The 24,375-nt window shown below is 50.5% G+C and overlaps 1 protein-coding gene across 8 annotated transcripts in view; it reads right to left on the bottom strand.

Annotated features, from left to right (window-relative positions):
• Nucleotides 1–23,959, bottom strand: part of HM13 (histocompatibility minor 13) — a 37,653-nt gene extending 13,694 nt beyond the window's left edge. For 3 of the 8 annotated variants that reach the window (XM_081033734.1, XM_081033731.1, XM_081033732.1), the window contains exons 1-8: nucleotides 23,657–23,942; nucleotides 15,303–15,401; nucleotides 14,822–14,950; nucleotides 10,108–10,190; nucleotides 4,773–4,861; nucleotides 2,987–3,072; nucleotides 2,760–2,885; nucleotides 1,909–1,966 (exon numbers count right to left, since the gene is read on the bottom strand). In XM_081033734.1, coding sequence (XP_080889860.1) covers nucleotides 1,909–1,966; nucleotides 2,760–2,885; nucleotides 2,987–3,072; nucleotides 4,773–4,861; nucleotides 10,108–10,190; nucleotides 14,822–14,950; nucleotides 15,303–15,401; nucleotides 23,657–23,839 — 853 coding nt within the window. In that variant the 5' untranslated portion in view covers nucleotides 23,840–23,942. Of the gene's footprint in view, nucleotides 1–1,908; nucleotides 1,967–2,759; nucleotides 2,886–2,986; nucleotides 3,073–4,772; nucleotides 4,862–10,107; nucleotides 10,191–14,821; nucleotides 14,951–15,302; nucleotides 15,402–23,656 lie in introns of all 8 variants that reach the window. The other 5 variants (XR_013992273.1, XM_081033733.1, XM_081033735.1 and 2 more) reach the window with 3 other exon arrangements.
• Nucleotides 23,960–24,375: the final 416 nt, after the last annotated feature.

Genomic DNA, 24,375 nt, shown 5'->3' on the forward strand with positions numbered 1-24,375 from the left:
CAGATCTCCTCATTCAATCATCTCAATCCTGGTACCGTCCAACTCTAAGTGGCAGATGCAGAAACTAGGGTCCAGAGAAGTCTCTTCCTTAAGGCCACACAGCCAGCAAGTGTCAGATCTGGGATTCAAGTCCAGGCAGCTGGACTTCAGCATATGTGCACTTAACCTCTGCTACATACTGCCTCTGAGATCTCCTCCTAGCAGTGGAGGGCAACTGGCCTTCACCCTAGCCAGGAAGCCCGATTCTAAGCACCGGAAACCAAACATGACAGTGTCATTTCCGTGTTCAGAGCCTGCCAGTGGCTCATCACTCCTGGGCAGGGTCCACGCTCTGTGGCATGACATCCTTGGCTTCCCCGGATCTGGCCTCTTTCCTGTTGCTCCCCTAAACTCAGCCACACTCCCTCTCTGAGTGTCTGCTCCCAGGGCCCTCCACGCATTTTCCTGCCTCTAGCTCTTTGCTGAAGCTGTACTCTCCCTTTCAAATGTCCATACTGCCCCCGCACGCTCACTCAATGCATATTCCTCCTTCATGACCCAGGAAAGCTTTCCCTGACATCTTGGCTGGGATCACCCAGCATCTGGCTTACCCAACGTCTGGTCTCTTGCTCTGGAGAACTACCCTCACTTGATACCCTTGGTTCTGGGGGGCTGCCAATTCAAATACTGTGCTCCCAGGCACTGGGGAGGGCAGCGACCCAGGCCTGTCCACACTGATCCTCCCTCACCCTGGCGGGAGTGCCTGGCTCACGGGCCAGGCCAGGTCTCATATATTTATTCACACCAAAGCTGGGAGAAACTAGTTTTCCTCTGGGGTCGCTGAGCGGGGATCCTAGCATTTAGGAGCAGTGTGCGGCCACGAGCCCCCCTATCTCATGGACAAGACCTGCCGCAGTGGAGACTAACTGTGAGAGAGGCAGCTATTACTCCACTCTCCGAGGCCAAGTTCCCCACACCCGCCCACTGCTGAGCCACTGCCTCCCACGGAGCTCCCTCACTGCTGAGGCCTCCCCAGCAGGGTCCTCCCCTTTGTCCTTGTTGTCATGCCCGGGTGATTCTGTCCTCCTCTCTGGGTCTCGTGATCCCAGAAGGTGACTTCTGAGTAGTCTAAGGCTTAAACTCTGAGCGAATCATGCTTTCCCCACCCCCCTTGCTGATCATTGGTTTGGATTTGGGCCTGTGACCCAATTCTGGCCAGTGAAATATAAGGGAGGCGGCAGGGATTTGGGGGAAAACATCCCTCTCTGATGAAAGAGTGACAAAGTTCCCGCTTTCTGTCTCTGAACATGGCTGTGTGAGGAGTCAAAGCTGGGAGCGGTGGCAGCCATCCCGGGAACCACGACAACATGAGCTTAGGGACAGGGGGGCATGCTGAGAATGGGGTGGTGGTGGGAGGAACGAAGTCACGCCGCGAGCTCTTAGCAATTCCACTGAGGGTCACTAAGCCAACACTGAGACACTCCATCGCCGGACTTGCTGCAGGGTGCGATAACAAAACCTCCACATTGTTTAAAGATGCTTGTAGCTGGATTTCCTAATATTTATAAACAATGGGTACACTGAAGAGCAGGCGCAGGGCAGTGTGAGAGACCCGGGACAAACAGTGCCTGCCAGCTAGGCGCGCAAGGGACCCAGCGAGGGGAGCTTCAGCTCTCTTTCTCTGAAGTGCCTGTGTGTCCTGCCACCCCTCTCTGTGCGTGCTTCCATTCCAGCCCACCCCACAGCACCGTGCACGGTGACCAAGTGGCTGGACAGAGGGTCGCTGTGCACAAACATAGCCAGATGAATCAATGAGGACACGGTGTGAGGGGGAGGGCTCAGGGACAGGTATGACCAAACCAGGGACCACGAGAGGAAGGGCCACTGGGGTGGGGGCAGAGAAGCTCCCCACGCGGGGTGGTCACTTACATTTTATTGGTGCCTCAAAGGACCTGGCCACTGTCACCATCACGTTGGTGCCAAATACCTAGAAGGAGAAATGAGGAGTCTGGAGGGAGGTGGGGGCTGGGTGGGACAGAATGGCGGCCTTCGGGTTCCTCAATGTGCTGTTGCCTGAGATCTGCAGGGACAGGGGCAGGGGGCAGGGAGGGGCTCCAGAAGAGACGTGAGGCTGAGAGTAGGTAGCCACCAATACCAGTTCTATGGACACGTCACTGGGCTCCTAGTTCTGGGCAACAAAAAGGGGCAATTCAAAGGAGTCGGAAAAGGGCCTCTGATGGTCCTGGCCAGCTTCCTGTTCATTGAGGGTTCTACCCCGCAAGAAAGTCCTCCAGTATCACCCACTTAAGGGGAAAAGAGGCTGCCGAGGCTGGGGAAAGGGTGCGCAGTTAGGCGGACCGCCATGCCTCTCGGCATCAGCATGGCAGGTCCCTCAGCCCAGGGCGGGTGCGGCCGGAGTGTGCTGTCAACAGCAGCTCAGCCTCCCAGCCCGTGCCCGGGCCGGGCCGGGCCGGGCCCATTCACCAGCATTAACCACCCTGCCTGAACCTGTCTGAGTCTTGGCTCGCTTGCTAGGGAGACATGGGATCGAGTAACACCCCTGTTGGGCCACTGTGAGGAAGAGATGAGGGTGGCAGAGGGCACAGGGCAGAGGGTGGGCTCTCAGTGAGAGGGGAATCTACTCTCTCCTGTTCCACAGATGAGGGCAGCTCAGCCCGGAAAGGACCTGCTCTGGAGCCTTGACTTCCCGGCCACGGCTGCTGCCTTCGGTCAGATGGCTGCTGACTGGGCCCGAGAGATGGGAGCGGGAAGAGACTCACCCAGAAGACATCATAGATGAAGAGGCCGCCCAGCAGGATGCAGCCGGTACTGACGTTATTCAGGTGCAGGAGCTCCACCCCATTAAGGGAGAAGGCCAGGCCGAAGAGGTTATTGGCAATCCAGTGCTGGGGGAAGGTGGCAGTGAGACCAGCTTACGACGCCCCCCCTCACCCCCCCCATGCTCCCCTCGCCCCTCTGCCCGCTGTTCCATCCCCTGGCTACTCACCTTCCTTAGCAGGTACCAGACGCCAACAATGCTGCTCAGGCCCAGGCACACCAGGTCCTTGGTGTCAAACTCATAATTGATGATCTCTGGGCAGAGAGGCCGGGTAAGTCCACTCCCCGGGGCGGGGCTGCCCCTCCCACCTGGCAGCCCCTGGACGGAGGAGGGCATGGCTGTGGGCACTGTCAGAGGCGCACAGGCCGGGAGTGCTCATGGGAGCCACCCCCAACCCCTCCATTTTCCTAGAGGAGGGAATGGAGGCTCAGACAGAACACAAGCCTGGTGTGGGATCAGTGGGAGGTGGTCGGTGGTGCTGGAAGCATGGGCTCTGCACTTGTAGGTGGGTGACCTTGGGGGGAGGCAGTGCCCACTCTGAGCTTCAGTTGACTCATCTGTAAAATGGGGACCATGGCATGTCCCTGACAGGCTGCTATGAGGAGCAAGTGAGATGGTCTTTACGAAGCACTCAGCACAGTGCCTGGCACACAGTACGTAATCAATCCCAGCTACCACCGAGCCCAGGTCTCTAACACGGTCCCAGTTCTTTTGGGAGTCTTTCTACTTTGTCACCAAAGGAATCGAGGTTGTTGGCAGCCCTATGTCACTAGCAGAGGAGGAAGAGGAGGAGGGAGAAGGTAAGAGACGGGGGCCTGGAAGAAAAGCCCCCCAAGGGAGTCCCTGAGAGAGTCCCACGGAGGGCCCTGTTGTAGACATCCTTGCATTAGAACCATTCTCCGTCACTTTCAAGTTTCCTAATAAGGAAGCCCAGGCAGGTGGTGGGGCTTGCCCAGGGTCATAGAGCACAGCCATTTCGTTCAGATCCCAGAGTGTAGCAGACTGCTGGTTGGCCCTAGTTTCTGTTCTTTCCTCTGTGGCAACAGCACCTTGATGATTTGTGTCTGGACAGAGGCCAACTAGCTCAGGGCCACAGTTTCCAGCTTCCCCTGTAGCTAAATGGGGCCGTGGTACAGCTGCCTCTCCGGCCTGGTGGGACTGTGGAGTGACAGTACATCATCCTGGACGTAAGGGCCACTGAGTGTCGCAGAGCAAAAGACAGATGGAGCCTGGGTCCCTGAAGACCCGTGGTGCAAGCTTAGCTTTTCTTTTTTTCTTTTTAATTTCACAATAATTGACTGGGTACAGATGCACCAGAGGTGCAAAAAGGAATCACTGCTCTTTAGGGACGAGGCAGAATGAGCGAGGCTCTAGTACGAGAGAGCATGACATCCACAAGCTCAGACTTTTACATGAGAAACACCTTCCACTTGGTCAAGACACTGGTAATCCTGTTACAGCACTGGAACTCATATCCTAACTAATCCCCAATGCCCAGGCTTTTCCCCATTCCCTGTAGTTTTCATTTTTCAAAAAGCCATGGAGCCTCCTTTTCAAATCTTAGGTGGGAAAGTAATCGTACTGAAAATAGCATGATAAAAATAGCGATAACAGCCAACTTTTACTGAGTACTTACTAAGCCAGGCAGAGTGCTGAATGCTTTCTACTCATCACCTACTCGCAGTCCTACCGCATGCCTACGAGGGAGGTACTAGAACATCATTTCACAGATGAAACAACAACAACAACACCCAAGGCTCAGAGAGGTAGAGGTGGTCACCCAGAGTCCCCTGTGTAGGCAATGGCGGGGCTGGGATGTGAACGAACCCAGGCAATGTGACCCCAGAACCCACTTTCTCCATCACTTGCTCTACCAGAAAGCCCCAACATTGGGCAGATAAAGGAGGACCAGAGGAGGAAGATACTCCAGGCAGGGAAAGCGGGAAGCACTGACCTTCCTTGTTCTCCCCGGAGCCCTGTGTGAAGAGCAGCTGATACTGCCGACTTGGGAAGTTGGCTGGAAAAACCTTATTCATGAAGGGGCTGGAAAAAAGACAAAGCAGATTGGCAACCACAGCCCCAGCAGCACCCCACGAAACCCCCATTCACGGCTGTGATCTCTAGCATCCTCACAGCTGTCCCAATAGGCAGGTGTTATTGTGCCCATTTTACACATATGGAAACAGAGCCCTCAAAAGGTAAGTCACTGCCTAGGGTCACACAGCGAGTCAGTATCTGAGCTGAGACTCGAACCTCAGGCTCTGGACTCCTAGTGCTTCTGTACTGCCTCTTGGTGATCAGCCAAGAAACACAGAACAGAGGCAGACATTCACGTAGAACGATTTTTAGGAGAGCAATGGATTCCAAAGTCTGGTCCATTCATTATCTATACGAGTCCCTTGTCAAGAACGCACATTCTTGGACTCCTTTCCAGACCTATTAAAGTCAGATGACCTGATGGTCACCACACTCTGTGACTTGTGAGGCATGGTATTTTTACAAACTCGTTGGACTTGATCAGCCAGATGAATCACAGCCCCTAGAGCCAGAGCACCCTCATGGTAACTCCAGGCGGGCCTGGCCTCACTCTGGAAGCACTCTCGTTACCCAGCATACTCTGCTTCCTCCCAGGCAGGGAACAGAGACTTTCTTTTCTGGATCACCTTCAGAGCAAGATTAGCCTAACAGGCCTCTTGGCCCAGCCTGGTCCCGGGGGCGGCAGGATGTGGGGTGGCTACAAGCTTGGGTGGCCCTGAAGCCTGCTCTGCCACATACCAGCCGTGCGACCCTAAGCGAGCCACTTCAGTGGCTCGTCTCCTCAGATCTCTGAGGGGACAATAATACCACCTGTCTCAAAGACAGGAGAGGGAGCAGGGAGTTTAGTCTAGCACTGAACCCACAGCAAGGGTGTAAGAACTGTGAGCTTCCTTCACTGAAACTTGTCCAGAGCCCGAGCTCAAGAGCATTCGGCAACATCAGACTGACATGACTAATGAGGTGAGCAAATCCAGAATGGTGTTCCCAACTGGAGGGTAAATGGAGGCAGGACAAGAGGTACCCAGGGAATAGTGGTAAAAGCAGGAAAAAGGGAGCCCTCCTTCTAAGGCCCTGGGGCTTGGAGAAAGATGTGGAGTTAAGAAGCATCTCTGGGCCTCAGTTTCCGTACTTTTTAGCCAATCCCTCCCAGTCTGCAAGGCTGTGGCATGAATGAAGAGAGGGCTTTGTGAATAGAGACATGGGAATTGGGAGTGGGCTTCCACAGTAGGCTCTGAGGAGGTGGAAGTCAGAAGCTGGGATGGGTAAGGCTGGAAGCTACTTTCAGATAGTTTGCTGAATAACTTTCGGGGGGAGTCTGAAGCCAGACTCTATGTGCAGAGGCAGAGAGAAGGCCTAAGGAGCTAAGCCCTTCACTCCAGTCTGCCCTCTTCCTTAGAAGGTTGATGCTTGCCTTCTCAACCAGCAGAGTGCAGCAATTAAGAGCATGGAGTTTGGAGCCTGCTGTCCTGGGTTTGAATCCCAGTTTTGCCACTTATTAGCTGTGTGACCCTGGGAAAGTGACTTAACTGATCTGTGCAACTGTTTCCTCATTTGTAACACCATAACAACATCTTTCTCATAGTCTTATTAAGATGATTAAAGAATGCTTGGCACTCGGTAAGCTTAATTGCAGTTTCAACTTCAAGTAGGAAATCTCTAGATTGATGTCTTTGTTATCCCAAGAAAAGAGGGGTTGCTGGATAACAGGACAGGAGTCGAGCAACCTGGCAGGTGTGAGACTGACCTCAAGGGCAGGGTTCCTGTCTCATCACCTTCATCCCACCTATGCCAGGCCTGGTGCTGGGAGGCAGCTGGCAAATGCTTGCTGAATGCCTCTGAATGCAAACTTTTGGAGCAGGCAGATTCTTTCTGGCCCCTGATGGCTTACGTCAAACCTAAAGGTCATTACTTCCTGCTAGCAAACCACATCCTGCTGCCTTTCTCTCCTGGGGGTAGGAGGCACGCACGGGTCAGTGACACTGGTGACATTGCTTCCTCCTCCCAGAGTGGCAGATTTTGGCCTTATGGGTCTTTTTTCCTCTTAAGGTCAGCTGGGTGGGGTGTGAGCTAATAGGTGATAAAAAGAGGCTGTGGTTTCTTGGCAGGAAGGATTCTGGCACAGGCTCGAATCTTGGTGACTGCAATGTAAAGGCAGGCTGCGGCCCCTGCCTTACCCCAACACTCCAAACTGCAGTTTCTTCCCAAAGAGGCTTGAGGTGGGCTGGGGGATGGTGGTGGCGGTGAAGGAATCCCACAAGGCCTGGGGCTGATGAGGCTTGGGGTTCAGGCCTTACCCCCTTCCAGCAGGCCTCTACTCTGTCAATCTGCAGTCCCACTCGGAGAGGGCTGCCGGCCCACGGTCTTTAGCTCTCTCTTCCCTTTCACTTTTGCCAAAACTAGAAAAACTATTGGCCGTGGAGTCTGAAAGGCCCGGGCTCAAAACCTTACTTTTTACTCCTACCAGCTATGAATGCTGATGGTCATATGACCCCTCTGAGCCTGTTTCCCTGTCTCAAACCTTCAAACCTTGCTGGATCCTGAGGAAGGGCTGACTCTAAATTTGTGGATATAAACAGCTCACCAAAATTCTAACACTGTAGACTTTTGAGAAAATATTTTTAAAAACTCAATTTGATTGAAGAAGAAAAATAAATGTAATTCTTGGACCAACTTTCTAAATAGCCTGATTAAATTATGCCCTCCCTTTCCCTCTACAGTCAATTCAGTTCTTTTCCATGTAAATTTTATAATCACGATTTCCCTCATCCCAGTTTTTAGTCCATATCGTATTTTTCAGAGGCTAGCGGTGATCCTGGATGTTGAGCAGCTCTTCTGTCCATGGCTACCGATTATTTTTATAAGATCTAATCTTCCCAGGTCAAATTTTGTGCTCTGAATTTTACCAAGAAAGTGATTCTTCTGATAATTTTTAGTTACTCACAAATTTTACCATGTGCACTTTTAGCTGCTCTTGGTTCTATTTTCCGTTGATAATTTCTATCAGTAAAACTTATGAATTCGTTAAAAGACATGGATAATTGTTTCTTGGCTAATCCATGACAAATTTGGGGCAATGTTCCTCAGTTATTTTTCTACAGGAGAAAAAGGAACTTGTCAAAATGATACAGGTTCCAAATATTCTGCTTGGGCAGTTGGATGGAGAGCTCTCTTGCAGGGTTGTTGAGATAAAGTGAAATAATCTATTCCTCAGCACCTGTCCTAATAGTGGCTTTCAAAATAAATTGGGTTCTCTCACTCTGTGATGGTGGTTGGGTGTGGGGAGGGCTGGGGGGCAAGGGGGTGTCTCAAACCTTTTGCAGATGCTGGGGTGTAATGTCTGAGAATTGGGAGGATCCTAATCAGGATGGGAAAGGAGGGTCCCCAGTGCCTGGCAGTGACTGTCCCCACCCCATCCCATTAGGGAGGGAGAGGTCTGTCCCTTTGAGGAAGGGTGACTGGCTCTGCCCCTGTCTTGCTAGGTCCTAGTCACTAAGGTTCTAGGGGCCATCAGTTTTTGGGGTTTGGGGCTGGACTAGAATTCTCCCAAGGTGGCTAGACCAAGATTTTGTGTGTGTAGGTAGGTGTAGTTGAACAACACTGAACTCAATCAAAAGACCAGAGTTCAAGTCCCAGCTGTGACTTCAGGCTGTGACCTCACTTACAGTGCACTTGGCACTGTGCTCCAGGTGAGTAAGAGATGTGGCTCACTGGATCAGTCCCATGTCCCTACCAGGAGGTACTTGGAGTGTTTCCATCTTATAGGTGACGGAATGGAGCTCGGAGAGCTTGAGTAGTTTACACAAATTATGGAGTCGGCAGAGCCAGGTGTTAGTACCAGGGCTGTCTGCCTCTTGAGGTCACACTCCTGACTACCGGGCTGTCCTGCGGTGTGCCTAGAGCAATGAAGCCAAACTCACCTTGGCATTCAATGCCTTTGTGAGCAGACCCTGCTCTATGTCTCTAGCTTTCTCTCTAACTGCTCTGGGAAGATCCTGACTGTGCTCTTATTGCACAGACCTTCCAGCTCCTGGCCTGGCCTCACCCTCCTTCGCACCGCTCCCAGGTTTCCTACCCTTCCAAGCTGAGTTCAAGTTGTGTTCCTTCCTTCTGGGAACTTTCTGGTCTGCTGGCCACCTCATAGTCTCTCAGTGTTCTTAGCCTGAGGCTGTACCACCTTACGGGGCCAGATGGAAACCGATGGGGACGCTTTTGTAGCCACAAGCTGGGGGGAAGAGCTGGGGGCACAAGTCCCATTTGGTAAGAGGGCTAAGGGTGCCAAATGTTTACAATGCACAGAGAACTGGCATGTTCAAAACGCCAACAGCAGCCCCACCTGAGGATCACTGGTCTAGGTCCTTCATCCCCACTGAAGTGACACAAGCATGTGGCAATCTGAGCAGGTGGCACTGGGAAGAAAATGAGCTCTGGGGCCACTCAGACCTGGATTTGAATCTTGGCTCTGCTGCTTATCAGCTGTGTGATCCTAGCAAATTTCTTAACCCTTCCGAGCTTCAGTTTCAGAATGTAACATACGATTAAAAGCAAAGGCTAACCATATAAGGTTATCTGGCAGGTTAACACAGTAATAATAATAATAATAATAATAATAATAATAATAATGGCAACAATTAGCAGTTCCTGAGCACATTAAGTGCCAGCTACTGTGCTAAAAGCTTTCCACATGATCCATGAGGAAGGTACCAGTATTTTCCTCTACATGCAGGTGAGGAAATTGAGGCCAGAGAGATTAAGTAACTTGCCCAAAGTCACAGGGCTATTAAGTGGCAGAGTCTGGATTCAAAGTCAGATAGTCAAATTCCAGAGCCTGCACTCCTATCTTCTCACTAACTGCCCCTCTCTCTTTCTGGAATAAGATCACGTGGGAGGCGCCTCGCTGAGTGTTTGGTGCCACAGGCTACACTACCTGATACGAAGCTCTGGTGTTACTCAGCTCAGTACTGCAACAAGTAACACGACATTACCGTCCCCAGATACTACTTTCCCAACAATCGGGGATACTCTTAGAGGGCTCACTGAATACTCTCATCAGTCCCTGTAAGGAAACTGTGGCCCAGAGAGGTTACAGTCCTTCTCCTAGGTAACCTATAGCATGCACAGGGGAGGATTCCTTTGGGTTTTACAGCCAGGATTCAAACCTGGCTCTGAATGGTGCCAAAGGTCATGCTCTCATCCAAGACCCTGTACTGGCTCCTGCGAAAGCTGCTTCAAAGGCTGCAGAGATGCCTTCTGACCTGATGGTGTGGGACAGGGCCAGGATTCCCAGCACGAAGAAATACATGGACAGCAAGAGGTTGATGTACTCCTGGGAGAATATCTGAGGCAGAAATACAAAGAGAAACAGGAAGTCAGGGTTGCTGGTGGCTGCAAGGAAACCAGAGTCCTGGCTTCTCTTCTGGAAGTTGGTTGTACCCCTCTGCAGTTGGGAAACAGTGTCAGAAAGAATCTCTGAGAGCACTAGGGGCCTTCCAGTTTCTGTGGCTCTGGGGGGAAAAAAGAGGAACCTCGGGCTGCCAGATGCACCTCCCAAAGGAGTCTGTCCAAGGGTTTGACCTCGGTGGCTTTGTTACCTGGAGACAGACAATACTATGTTTGTGCCCAGTATCCTGCATGGGAATTGTGGAGGAGGGGAGCCTGAAGTTCAGAGTCCCAAGGGCACCGTTTGAACCTCAGGACACACTCTCAAGTTTCCTCCTCCTGCTCTATGGAGCCCCTCACAGCCCACCACGGTCCCAGGCATGCTGGTTACAAGTCATCTGTGCCCCACTCCACTTAAGGCTCTTCTGGACAATTCCTCCCATGGTGATGGCAGCAAGTACTGACCGCCGGCCCTGACCGCTGCTTCTTGGCCTTATGGTGTTCACTGAAACCAAGGAGCATTCTGTCTCACAGTGCTCCAAAGCGGCCGTCACGTGTTAACTGTGGACTTGGGAAGGCTCTGCCACGTGGCTCCATGTTGGCCGCATCATCTTAATCTGTCACTGCGAATGGTCTCTGCCTAGGAGGCCATGTGCTGCTGTGTGGGCCACGGGGACACAGGGCACTCTCCACAAGGGCCCGTCTGATCATGTCGCTCCCCTGCTTAATGAATGCCTCTCAGCAGCCTGCCTGTTCTCACGGCTTGAGGCCCATATCCTCACTGTGGCCTCTCGGGCCCTCATGATGGCCGCTGCAGACCTCCTCAGCCACGGCGCACGCCATGCCACTTCTCGGCTACATGCTGCGGCCACATTGGCCTCTCTGTAGTCCTGTTGGTGTCACATTCCCACCCAGGGCAGTCTGAACTCATGCTGTCTGCTGCTTGGATGCTCTCCTCTCTTCACATAGGCCAACCCGACTCATCCTTTGTTTGCTCTCAGCTCAGACCAGCTTTCCTTGACATGATTATGCCATCGTTAATTCAGCTCATGTTTACTGACTGCCTACGACATGTAGGACGTCGTGCCAACCATTAGGGACACAGCAAGGAATAAGGCAGGTAAGTTCCTGCCCTCATTGAGGGCATGTGGCAATGAGGGAGAAAGAATCTCCAAAGATATGAATATGCAATATATTGTTAGGTGGTGATGGGAGCCAAGAAGAAAAGCAAAGCAGCACAAGGAGATGGAGAGAGAAGCGGGAAGAGCTGCTAATTAGACAGGTGGCCAGGGAAAGCCCCCAACAGGATGCCATTCACTTCATTTAGGAGTAGAATCCTTAATGAAGGGAGCAGCTGTGAGGATATTTGGGGGAAGAACATTTGAGGCAGAAGGAAGGGCGAGTGCAAGGGCCCTGAGGTAGGCACATGCTTCTATGTGCAGGGAATAGTAAGGGCCTGCGCCTGGAGCTGAGGGAGTGTCAGGAGCTGAGGCTGGGAAGGCAGGCGGGAGACATGCTGCAGCACTGTGAAATGGCTTTCGACTCATTTGGGTGAAAAGGAGGGATTTGGAGGGCTGAGGGCAGGGCTGTGACGTGATGGCCTGGGAGGATCCCTCTGCTGCCAGGTGGAAGACAGAGTCTATGGGGTAAAAGCGGGAGCAGAGTCCAGTGAGGGGGACACTGCATAATCCAAAGGAGGAAGGGTGGTGCCCTGGGCGGGGAGGGAGGGATGTGATGATCAGTGGTCCGATCCCGTGTCGGTCCTGGAGCTGGAGAAAGAAGCAGGGGCTCTGAGGGCTGAGGAGCAACAGGGAGCAGGATGAGTCCCGGGGTTTTTCGCTGTGTAGCGAGGTGGATGGGGGTGCTGCTGTCTAAGATGGGGGGCCTCGGCAGGAGCAGGGGTTTACTCCAGGCTGATACTTTGCTTTCCTGGCGCTACAGACCTTCATTGCACTTCCTAGGACTGTAACTCCACATTCACTTATGTGATTATTTAATGAGTATCTGTCTCCACCACTTAACAGGAAGCTCCTTGAGGATGGGTTTTGCTCGCTCTGGTTTCCCCAGCATCCAGCAGAGGGTCTGGTGCATAGCAGGCAATAAATGTCAATAGAATGAGTGAATGGATGAGCAAAATCAGTGGTCTCTAATGTGAATGCTGCAATGAAAGACCTGTGAACACAGGTCTTTCCTTAAGATCATGTTTCCTTAAGATCATGTTTCCTAAAGATCATGTGGTGTACCGCTCACATAGTGTTCTTTCAACGTGGGCCTTCAGGAAACATTTCTCTCTGGCTGCACCTTTCAGCTTCTGGCCTGCTTGACTGTGTGGGCTAGGAATTGCGTGCCAAGTCTCACTTTCTTTGTGCCCTGGCTGCTAGAAAGTTTAACTTTTAAAAGCTGCCTTAAAGCAATCAGTTTTAGATGCGGTAGGATAAAGTAAATTTTATGATTTTGAGAAATGTTATATACTCCAGTGCTGCCCCTCAGGAGGAGAGGAGGAAAGGGGCTGAGTGACAGTCTCTGTTAAGCAAACCAACTAACCAGTTGTCAGTCTGGAGTTTGGGCTGCTAGAAAGTTTAACTTTTAAAAGCTGCCTTAAAGCAATCAGTTTTAGATGCGGTAGGATAAAGTAAATTTTATGATTTTGAGAAATGTTATATACTCCAGTGCTGCCCCTCAGGAGGAGAGGAGGAAAGGGGCTGAGTGACAGTCTCTGTTAAGCAAACCAACTAACCAGTTGTCAGTCTGGAGTTTGGGAGGAATCTGGTGGCTGTGTTGTCCACGCAACTGCCTTCAGAAGAAATGTCAACATGGGACAGGGGTATGCTGTGCCGTTTGGCAAATGGCAGGATGTGCTTACCTGCCAGGAGAGGACAAATTGAGCAACAGGCACCCAGTGCCTTCAGTAAAAATGTGCGTACCCTCTGCTGCCAGGATTCCTTTCTGCGGAATCTAGCCTAAGGAAAAAATCCTAAATACTAAAAGTGTTAGAGGGTCTTGAGGAAAGGATCTGGGTGTGTGTTCCTGGCACTCAGCACAGCAGAAACTTGAGAAACGTCTGCTAAAAGCCAAGTCAGAGGCGGTGGGCTAGATGCACATAAAATGACAGAAAGATTTCAAAAGTACAGGGGAAAGGAAAAGGAAACAGAGGGAGATGTATCGCACAATTCTATTTATGGAAACTAGACTTTCACTCAATACCCACAGATACACCAACACCATAGATTTTACAAGGAGACACATAAATCAAATCATTAGAGCAGGTGCCTCTGGCAGAGAGGGAAATGGTGGTAGGAAATGGAGCTGGGCATCCGGGGTAGAGGGGGGAATATAAGGAGGGGGCCTGACGTGGGCTGATGATGGTGTGTCACGACGCGAAAGCATCTGATAAATTCTACTCTTCACCCGAGGTCCAGGAAAAAAAAAATCAGTGAATACCTAATGTTATTTGTTATTATAAATTGCTTAATTTATAAAAGTGAAAATCAGAATGATTTTTTTTCTGTTTAAAGTGGGGGACGTGGTGTCTCTGCTTGAGAGGATATCCTGAAAACCATTAAAAAGAGTAGTTCTGATCCAACAAGGAGGGAGCAATGAAACAGGAAACAATTGCAGGCGTTAGCAATTACGTTTTTGACTCACTGGCAGGCTGGTAAAAATCACGAATCTGGATGCTATGCAATGCAGGTGAGAGTACAGGGAAGCCAGCACGCTCGTGACGGTTAGTTAGAGGGGATACAAACTGGTAGTCTCTTTGGAGGAACGTGGCACTATCTGTCCCGATTACAAGCGGAGATGCTGTTTGACCTGGTAATCCCACTGCAGATATACTTGAAAATATGTGCCCATGCCAAGATATGTGCATGAAGACGTTCCCGGCAGCACTGCTCTGATGCCCCAGCACTAAATACCCCTCGGGGAACATCTGCAAAGCAGAACCATGAGCAGCTGTTAAAAAAGAATGAGGTAGATTTGACTGTGTTGATACAAAAATATCTCCATGGTAAGAATCGGTATGTTTGGGACATGTATTTATTTTTAAAATTTAACATAAATGTAGATCTAGGCATAGAAGAAAGATTCACAAGAAACTATACTGGGGAGAGGATTATGGCTCATTTGTACCTTCTCTTAGATTAAAAAAATTTTACCCTGTACGTGGTATTTTTAAAAAGTAAATTAAAGGTTGTCCTTGAGGAATTTTCAATGACCAGGAAAAAAGCACTTGTGATGTACTATTAAAAAAACCCCCACAACACTCTTATTATAATAATAATAATGTTAAAAATATGCCTATTAGAAGCCTGAAAGGAGATATGCCAAAATGTTCGTAGGGATTAGCTCTGTGCATTTGTCCCTCTCTTGATATTTCCCCTCCCTTTAAGTTTTCGGCATATATTACCTTTATAATTAGAAAATAGTACATGTTATATTTTTTAAAAAGTTTAAGGAGAGTTTGCAGTAACATGAGAAAATGCTTATGATGTTATTAATGTGAAGTGAAAAAAGCAGCTACAAAACTGAACACAGCACGTGGTCACAGCTACGGCAAAACCATGCACGGGAAGAAACAGTGGAAGGACACACCTCCAAGGGGAATCTGTGACTGTCTCTGGTAGTGGGGTTTTGGATGACTGCTGTTTTTCCCTTTTTACTTTTCTGTGTTTTCCAGGTTTTCAACACTGAGCCTGTGTAACTTTTATTGGGAAAATAAACCTCGATAAATTAAAAAAAAAAAAAAGCAATTAGTATGGCGGAGGTATGTCTGAGACATCAGCTAGACCCATCCCAACATAAACAGTACAATGAAACCAAATGGGTATTATGAAAACAAAACAAAAAGCTCCATGGAGAAAAGCTCCATGAAGTAAAGACTGGTGGGACAGAGTTCCAAACACCAATAGTGGTTGTCCTTGGGTAGTGGGTCTAGGGTGAATTATTCTGATTTTTTTTCCTGCTCTTTATTTTCCATAAATGAACAGGCATGTCTCCTGTGATGGGAAAAATGGAAACAAAATAAAATAAAGTTACTGGAACCAAATGACATGACAGGTGGCAAAGGACTTACTTTGAAAAAGAGGTAGAGCCCTAAGAGCGTGCAGCTGGCGATGATGGGGAACCGGGCAGCGTCTCGGCTGGTGATGGTCTCGGGCATGTCCGAAGCGTTCTGGAGGCGAGAAGAAAGGTGCCAACTGAGCAGGAGTGTGCTTCTGGCCTCTAAGGGTTGGACACTGGTGAGAATTTGGTGTCCGAATACCCCTTCACTGCCTTCCCCCTCTCTGCCCTGGTTCATTTAGGTGCCTCAGGGTTCCCATATTTTGCCGACTTGAGGCTTCGTTAATGTTGCTCCCTCTGATAGGGGTGCTGTCCAACCACCCTGGGGCAAGATGCTCTGCTCCCGCTCTTTTGCCTTTGAGGAGATCTGGACCCCAATCGGGACAGTCCAGGGGGGACCCTGTGCACAGGTGGTATATCTGGGAGAAGAGCTATGGCAGAGGCAGGCACACAGTATGTAATAACTGAAAGAACAAACTCTGGGAACTGGTGACAACAGAGTTCTAGAACTCATGAGAACTATTTCCAACTTTATTATGGATTAGCTAACAGGAAAATATGATTCATCTTTTATCCAGCAGGTAATGAATATTGAGTGGAACTAAACGACAAACAAAACTGACAATGGCTGAACCCACACATGGGAAGACCGAACCACAAAGAAAAGCAAATCTTGACAACACTTAAGAAATTTGGGAAAATTGAATCTGGTAAGAGTGAAAGCCACGATTAAATTTACAATGGCAGATGTTATAGTTGGCAAGAATGTGATCTGGGTAAAGAGCTGACAGAGGATAAATATTTACATGAAAAAGAATGGAATGCAATCAAAATAATTTCAGTATTATAAAAATGGAAAAAATTGGAAATGGAATAACAGTGTACCACAGGGATTAAACAGCTTCATAGACTTCACACCAAAAGACTTTCTAATGAAAACCCATCACGAGTAGCGTAAGTCTGATTTGAGTTTATATTAAAAACACGAAGTGAAAAGCTTCAGGACCATGATGCTCTCCATGCCCCCCGCTAGGCAAAATCCTCAGTCCTCAAGAACCCAGCAATCATCACTGCAGTGAAGCTTTGCCCGATTTCCCCACTGGGATAAGCCCACGTCCCAACTGCAATTCTCACTGCCGTCTATGTGTCTAATTCTGTTTTATATTACAGCTACTGAAATGTCAGATGAGACTTCTGCTCCTGCCAAAGGGAAGTTCTCTCCACAAGAGCCATAGGCTCATTGCAGCGCCCGAGATTCCACCATCCTGTCCATCCTGCGAACAAGGCACCAGCATCCCTGGGAGAAGGCATCATGGTCAGCTGCAGTGTCTCATTAGTATTTTGGCTCACAGCTGCCTCTTAAAAACCAACAGGAAAGAACATGCTGGGGGGCGGGGCAGTTGCCTGGAGAGGTAGTCTTTTTTTGTTTTTTAAAGTTTATTGGGGTGACAATTGGAGAGGTAGATTTTGACACAGGGACGCACGCCCTGGTACCGCAGCAGGGAAGGCTGCAGAAAGGGAAGGAGACAGGGCCTAGAGCAGCGAGCCCATGAACGATCTCTAGGAGATGGAGAGGTGGGGTACTGGGATGTTTAAATGCCATCGGTTTGGGTAAAACCTGGTCCAGCCTTTCGGGGAGGGCAGCTTGGTAGGTGCATCAAATCGTAAGTTGCACATAACCCAAGATACAACGATTCACAAAACAGGAACGACAAATGGCTCATAACCACAGGAACAATGCTCCTTCTCATCCTTAATAAGAGATTCCATTTTTCGTACACTGGAATCTTGTACACTGAGATTCCATTTTTCGTCAGAAGGACAAGAATCCATGTTTGATAACATACTGAGTTCGGGAGGCTGAGGGGAAACAGGTGCCGACGACCCCACTGCTGGCAGGACGGTTATCGGCCTTGCTTGCTTATCAGCCTTGATGGCGCGCTGGCGAGATCAGTTCAGGTCACAAATGCACACACCCTTTCACTAAGCAATACCGCTTCTGGGAATTTTTTCTACAGGTATAATTCATACATGTACAAAATGATGCATATAAAATATAGCTAAGGTATTCACTGCTCTTTTACGGGCTATGGGGTGACTGAGACAAATCATTTACTCCTCTGTCAAACAGATGACCACTTCTAGCTTTATTTACCTCTCAACGCGCCAAGAGGCTTAACCAAAGGAGAGGAGCTGTGAAAGAGCCCGACAAACTGCAGTGCTGTGACAGTATGAGGAGCTGCGATTATCGGGAGGCCCTTCACCAAACCCCACATAAGCAGCGCGGAGAGGGCCCGGCCACAGGGCTGGCGGGCAGACACTCCCCTCTGGAGCTCCCAGAGCCAGCTCTGTGAGTCACCCTCCGGCAGCTCTGCTGGGAGGTGGCGATGAGGTGGGTGACCAACACTGACACTGCGAGGCAGGGTTATTTTCCTTCCCTCTTCTCTCCCAGCCATTGGTTTCTGCTTTTGGCAGCAGTGTGCTGAGGGGCGTGGGTAAGTTTCTCACCCCCTCTGGGTACCTCGGCAAATTCAATGCTTCCTGGGTAGCAGCGGCGGGAGAGCGGGTGCATATGTGCATGTGCACACACAGACTAGCTCCTGACCTCAAAGAGTTCACAGGCAGGTAGGCCAAGACCTTGACATGTAGCTAGAATATCGCAATCCAGTGTGACACGAGACAAAATAAGACATGTGTGCTGGTGCAGTACCCAGCTCGAGCGCCAAACGGCTGGGAGGGCTCTGATGTCAGCAAGGCCAGGCTGCCACCCAGCTCTGCTTCTTTCTAACTCTAGCACCTTGGGAGCTATTCTCTCTCGGAGCCTCAATTTTCTCAGCTGTAATGAGTGTCAGGAGTCTATGGTTTTTGCACCCCAAGTACTTAGTGCTGTGCCTTGAGTATGTCTCTCAAGCTGTAGCAATGATTTGTATTATGAACAAGGGAATCACGAGAAAACAGACAGGACACCACTTCTGTAGGGAAGCAGGGGAGTGTCAGAGGTGGCTAGAGCAGATGCCACTTAAGCAAGATCTTAAAGGCCAAGCGCACTGGTGTGAAAGTATACAGGGAACTCTGGCTTCACCTACAAACCAGGGTTAGGGCTCATTTCCACGTATGCCTTTCACTTCAGCCCAGTAACCTGGGCAGGAAGGGGTTTAATATAATTTGATGACAAACCAAGGGTGGACAGCTGCTCCACCATACAGAGGAATCAGGTCTCCTCCGTGGGTGATTGTTATAAATATCCCACGCTGTAATGTTGAGTCAGAATGGGAGACTTGAAATCTGACTGACAATTAACAGTAATAAGGATAACATTTACTGAGAGCTTTCTAGGGGCCAAGTACTGTTCTAGGTGCTTTACCTGATTTCATCCTCACAAAAACCCTACAAAGCAGGTACTTTTAATAACTCTGTTTTATAGATGAGGAAACTGAGGCTCAGCGAGGTGAAGTAAAGTGCTGTAAGGTCACATAGCTGGCAGTAGTAGAGCCAGGATTCACACTGAAGCCATCTGGTGAGGCCCAAACTCTTGGCTATTACTTCCTAGATGCCCTCTACCTTTCCTATCTGGAAGTTTCTGCTGGAAAGTTGTGGCAAGATACCAGGGGAGCCTGAGACCTTTCTGAGGAACAGACTCCTGATGGCAACAGAACAGTTAACCTTCGTAGTTACAAAAACACTAAATGTTGTTAGGATTCTCTACTAATTCAATTTGGATTTTTTTTTTCCAAACAGACGCTCCTATGCAAATGCAGTAGCTCCTGAAACACACAACATAATTAGAGAGTTTTGGGGGGGAGAAGCTGACACAAATAGCAGAAATCAATTTAGCTTCCAGTGATATTCTAAATGTTCAGTTATCAGGGCGGAAGCAAAAGCGGTGAAGGAAGACAGATGCCTGGCTTCGAGGCTTAGGCTCTCCTCGAGCTCTGGGAGTACTGCTTCCAGGCCATGCCCTAGAAACGCTCTGGAATTCATGGACCATTCTGTTACTCTGTCACTCCAGCTGGAGACGCCAGGCTCCCCTTTCCTTACCACCCTTTCACTCATTCACCTCGCCCCAATTCTGCTTCCTAAGCATTTTCTGAACCCAGCACCCCAATCCTTTGCCCCCACCTCCACCTCCCACTGCAGTCTTCACCCAACCAGCCAGCCTCTTTCCTTTCTTCCTCCTGCCTACCACCGCTCTGCCAGGAGTGCTTTCTGAAGCCTAGACCTGATTGTATCACATACCTGCTCAAAAACCTCCGGAAGGTGGACTACTAAGCGGCCATTACACAGGAATCGAGGTCACTGCTGGTGGGAGCGTAAACTGACACAACCTTTATGGTGGATAACTTGGTAAAGTTAAAACACTCACATAGCCTTTGACCCAGAAAATCAACTTCAAGGAATCTATTCTACAAATACACAGACAAGTGTGAAATAACAAATGTACAGGGAGCTTAATTTCAGCAACAGCAAAAGCCTGACACAACCTAAATGACCAGCGGGGGACTCTTAAGTGAGAGGTTCTCACATGTGAGCATATATCAGTCACCAGGCGGGCATGTGAAAACAGACTGCTGGGCCCACCTGGAGTTTCTCTCGGAATGTGCGTCTCTCACCAGTACCTGGTGATGCCGATTCGTTGGGGCAGGGATCCCATTTTGAGGACCAGGGCTCTCAATACACTGCGCGGTCCAGGTGGGACGTCATACGGTTGGTAAAGAACACAACCACTCCACAGGTGCTGACATATTTACCTCCAACATGTGTGTGGTGAAAAAAAGCAAGGTGCAAAAAAGAGTGTATACGCGTATACAACAAAACATAATAGTTATATAGCAAAACTGGGGAAAAGCATATCTGTAAGCATATCTGTTTATCTGTAAAGGCACAGAATCTCTTGGCTGGTTATCTAAGAAACAGGTAGCAGGGCTGCCACTGCGGAGGGAACCTGGGCAGTGGGGTTGGAAGAGTCACTGTGCACCCTTGTTCCTCTGGAATTCTATACCTTGGGCATGTGAAACCCACCCTCCCTGCCATAGAACAATTGGTGGGCCCACAGGTACTGACATGGGAAAATGACCAAGACACTGTTAACAGGAAAAAAAAAATCAAGTTGTAGAGCATCATGTGCTATAAAATTCTATTTACATAAAAATAAATTTTACATATGGGTATACGTACAGGTACACACACAATGTTCGTATACACACAGCAGAAGTTCTGGGAGGTTACTCACTGAACAGCTAACTGGGTTATTTCCAAGGAGTGGTACTGAGGACGCTTTTGCTTTAAAATACTGCTGCATTGCTTGAATTTTTTTTTAACAAGTGCAAGTGTGTAACAATTTTGAAACTAGGAAGATTAACTGTTACTGTTGCCTTCAGGACTCTGTACCTCAGAAAGCCCCTCCATGAGCATCTTGTCCGCCCCATGCAAGCCCCTGTACAGGGCTCTGGTCACACTACTCACTGCCTCCCAGAACACACCTTGTGGTCCCAGGCCTCCCTCTTCCTGTTCTGCCTGCTAAACTCTCACTCCCCTATACAAAGACAACTGCTGCCTCCTCTAGGGGGCACATCAGCATTCAGTTGAGTCAGAGACTCACACATCTGTTTCTCCTTGGTGACCCAGCTATGTGAAAGCAGGGCTTGGCCTTCTTTGTCCTGGCACTCCTGGTACCCAGCTCAGGGCCTGGCACAGAGCAGAAGCCCAGTCCACTTGATTGAGGGACTCTTCAATCTGATGTGCAGCTATCGCTGGGGCTGGGATTTGCTCCCTTCTGGGAACGCAGGTCTCTGACAGCGCTGAGCACCCTCTAAGATTGCTCCTCCCATGGCTGTTTCTCCCAACACACTCCTGGACACTCCACCTTCTTCTCCCTATCATTTCACAATTTGCCCTGCCAGTTAGGGGTAAGTTGGCCCCAGGGAGAATTCTGTCCTCACATGCTCTCTCTCAGCTGGCTTTGGTGGGAAATAAAAACTCCTGGGACCCCCCCACTGACTTTTCTCTTTCATTGCCAAATGACCAGGAAAGCATGACTCAGGGTAGAAGAAGGAAGTCATTTGTCCTGTCCTTTTCCTGGGCCAAAATGCCACTTGTGTGGGTCTTTAGAGGAACCTGTGTATCAAGGTGAGTGCCCTGGACTAGGACTAGTGACACCTGGTTCTATCCCTAATTGGCAGAGTGAGCTTGAGAAGTAATTTCTTTGACTCTCAGTTTGTTTCTCTGTACAATGGGGATAATAAAATGGGCTCCGCCTGCCACACTTGGTTGCTGGAAGAATCAAAGAGAATGAATGAAGCCTTCGTAAGCTTTAGAATATCCTAGTGGTAGGAGCATAAGGATCAGGCTGTTTGCAATTTCATGCAGTCTTCCAACCCCTGCTGCCCCCAGGAGATGCTAGTGGGAGGTATTTAGAGGCTACGATGGATCTAAAGTTCTCTTCCATCCAGACCCTCTGCTCCAGCCACACTATCTCCTGAACTGCCTTGCACCTCTGCCTAGAATGTCTTCCACAGCAAGGCTCAAGCCCACCTTTGGCACAAAGCCGCCCTGCCCTGCCCCAGGGATGCTCAGATTTTTTCTCTAAACCCCGAGCATTACCTGTATTCCAATCACCTGTATTAGGAGGGAGTTACTTCTCCTTCATCCAGACACTTAAACTCCCTGGTGACAGGGCTCTGACACACTCATCTCTGCAGCATCCCCACACCCTAGAGGACAGTGGAGGTTCAGGAAATTTTGTTTGCCTGGAAGGTGTTTTCTCAAAGATTAGTGATTCATATGCCAAAGGTGCCAGTAATTACTCAAACAGTTTTGGAAGCTCCTCAGATCAAACTGCCCAGCAGTTTGACGTGGTGCCTGTCACCTCCTTTGTCCTGGTCTATTTCAGATATTCTCCCTGTACCAAGTGTCTGCCTGAAAGGTACGGTAGGGAGGTTGAAGGCCACCTGAACTCTGCTTAAAAACAGGCAAAGCAGAAAGGTAAAGGGGGCCACCTAAGCCCTTCCTGACTGCTCCCCTCTGCGTCTGACCAGTCAACAGTTGACTCTGAAGGAAGGTGGCAGGCCTCCACCCCTACTCAAGTTGGGCAATGTTTCAAAACCCAGGCTTGAGCAGTTTCAAAAGTGGCAGCTGCTTTGTGGGCCTGCCCTCTGGGTAAGAGCTTCCGCTTAGGTTCAACTTCAGGTTTGGGTTAGGGAGGAGCAGCAGGGAGCTGCAGATCAGGAGGAGGGGACTGGGTACCAGGAAGTGAGAAGCCATTAGTACAATGGGCTAGAGAGGGCTTAATATAGGGAAGAAGGGTGGGGGGAGGAAATAGGGAGGTGGAAGGTGCTGGGGTTCTCTTCCATACCCAATGGGACAGACATTGAGGAAGGCCAGGGATGCGGTCTGGCCCAGTTTCAGCAGGGAGGCCAAGAGCAGCTCAGTTTCAGCAGGTGGGCCCAATTTGATGGAGGGACTGTCTTGGGGGGTATAAGGAGAAAGGCTACTTTGAGGCAGGGTCAAGTTCTGGGGTGGGAACCGGGTTAGGGATTGGAACAGGGTCTGGGCTCAGGCTAGGACAGGTAGGAGAAGGTTGGCTGGTTGTCAGGGAGAGGAAACCAGCAAAATGAGGGGTCAATGCCTGGTGAAAAAGGGAGGCACCACGGTGCTAGGCTCTGAGGGGGCTGGCTGAGGGGAATTGGTTCCAGAAAGCGATGCAAAAAAACTGGGGGCTGAGCTGGGGCTATATTCTTCCGTTAATCTTTTGGAAGCAGGGGCAATGGCGCTGATCTGGGGGTTCTGGGGGAGCAGACTACAGAGCACAGATTCCAGTTGGACACATGTCAGAGTCTAGGGATGGGCCTGGATGCTAGACTCTGCCAGGGGATGGTGTGGGGCCGGGTTCCTAAGGGAGGGACGACACGAGATGTACCATTCGGTGGTTCCCAGGACCAGGGCCCCGTGGGGTACAGGATGGGGTTAACCCAGAGCCCGCGACGGGGCATGACTGTCCTAGATGGGACGGGCAGCCAGAGCAAAGGGGGCCGCTGGGCCGGGTGGGTCCGGTACGCTCGGAACAATTAGTGCCCGAATCGCCACGTGGGCGTGGGCTGACTGGTCTCAGCACGATGTACAGAGAGAGGAACGTGTCAAGGTGCGAGTGGGGGCAGAAACCAGCTCCTATTCGAGGAGGGCGTCGGCACCCGGTTCGCGGGTCGCAGCCCCGGGATGCGGGCCTGCGGTGGGGAAGCGGAGGTGATCAGGGCCGGGAAGGGTCGGCGCCAGGGAGAGGAGGGGAAGTCTGCGCCGTCTAGGGGAGGCGGGTCCGTGTCAGCCGCGTCCCGCGTGAGAGAAGGACAGCGCGGGGTTCGCCACCGCCCCTACCTTGCCGCGGGTGCAGCGCACCGAGCGCAGGGCGCCGAAGAAGATGGGCAGCAGCGCCATGAGCAGGAGGCTGCCGTAGGCCAGCGCGATGCCCTCGGGCGTGGAAGGCGGCCGCGTCGTGCCGTTGGCCGGGCCGCCCGCCTCGGCGCTGCCATTATGCGGGTCCTTGAGGGCCGAGTCCATGGCGAGGCTGCCCTCGGGTTCCGACTCCAGTTCCGGCCGCTGCAGCGGAGACGCAGACGGGATGACGGCCGCTGCAGGGAAAGCCACGTTCCCCTAAGGAAACAGGAAGTGACGTGCCTCCCTCACCGGCCCGTGCCGCGCACGCGTGCGCGTTCACGTCTCCCCGCCCGCGCGCCCTCTAACGGTGGCGGAGGGCCGGGCGTCCGGTTGCTAAGCAACTGGCTAGCGAGCGGTGCGGAAAGGAACCCTGGACCACTGCGGTGGACATCCATCCCGAGGCAAACCCGAGGATCCCATTCCCCAGTCCCAGTCGAACGCCTCAATCCCAGGCTGTCCCACAGAGCCTCATCCTAATAACTAAGAATTTGTTTACGCATGCATGCTTTCCTCCAATGTTTAATCTTCACTTCTTAGGTGTTTAATGTTGGAGTATACCATTGTATGACAGGCACTGTCCTAGGCTCTGGGGACATAGAGGGGAACAATACAAGCCAAAGTCCATTCGCGCCCTCATGAAGCTTGCATTTTTAGTTTGG

Source organism: Rhinolophus hipposideros, assembly GCF_964194185.1.
Source record: "Rhinolophus hipposideros genome assembly, chromosome: 22".
NCBI classification, from domain to species: domain Eukaryota; kingdom Metazoa; phylum Chordata; class Mammalia; order Chiroptera; family Rhinolophidae; genus Rhinolophus; species Rhinolophus hipposideros.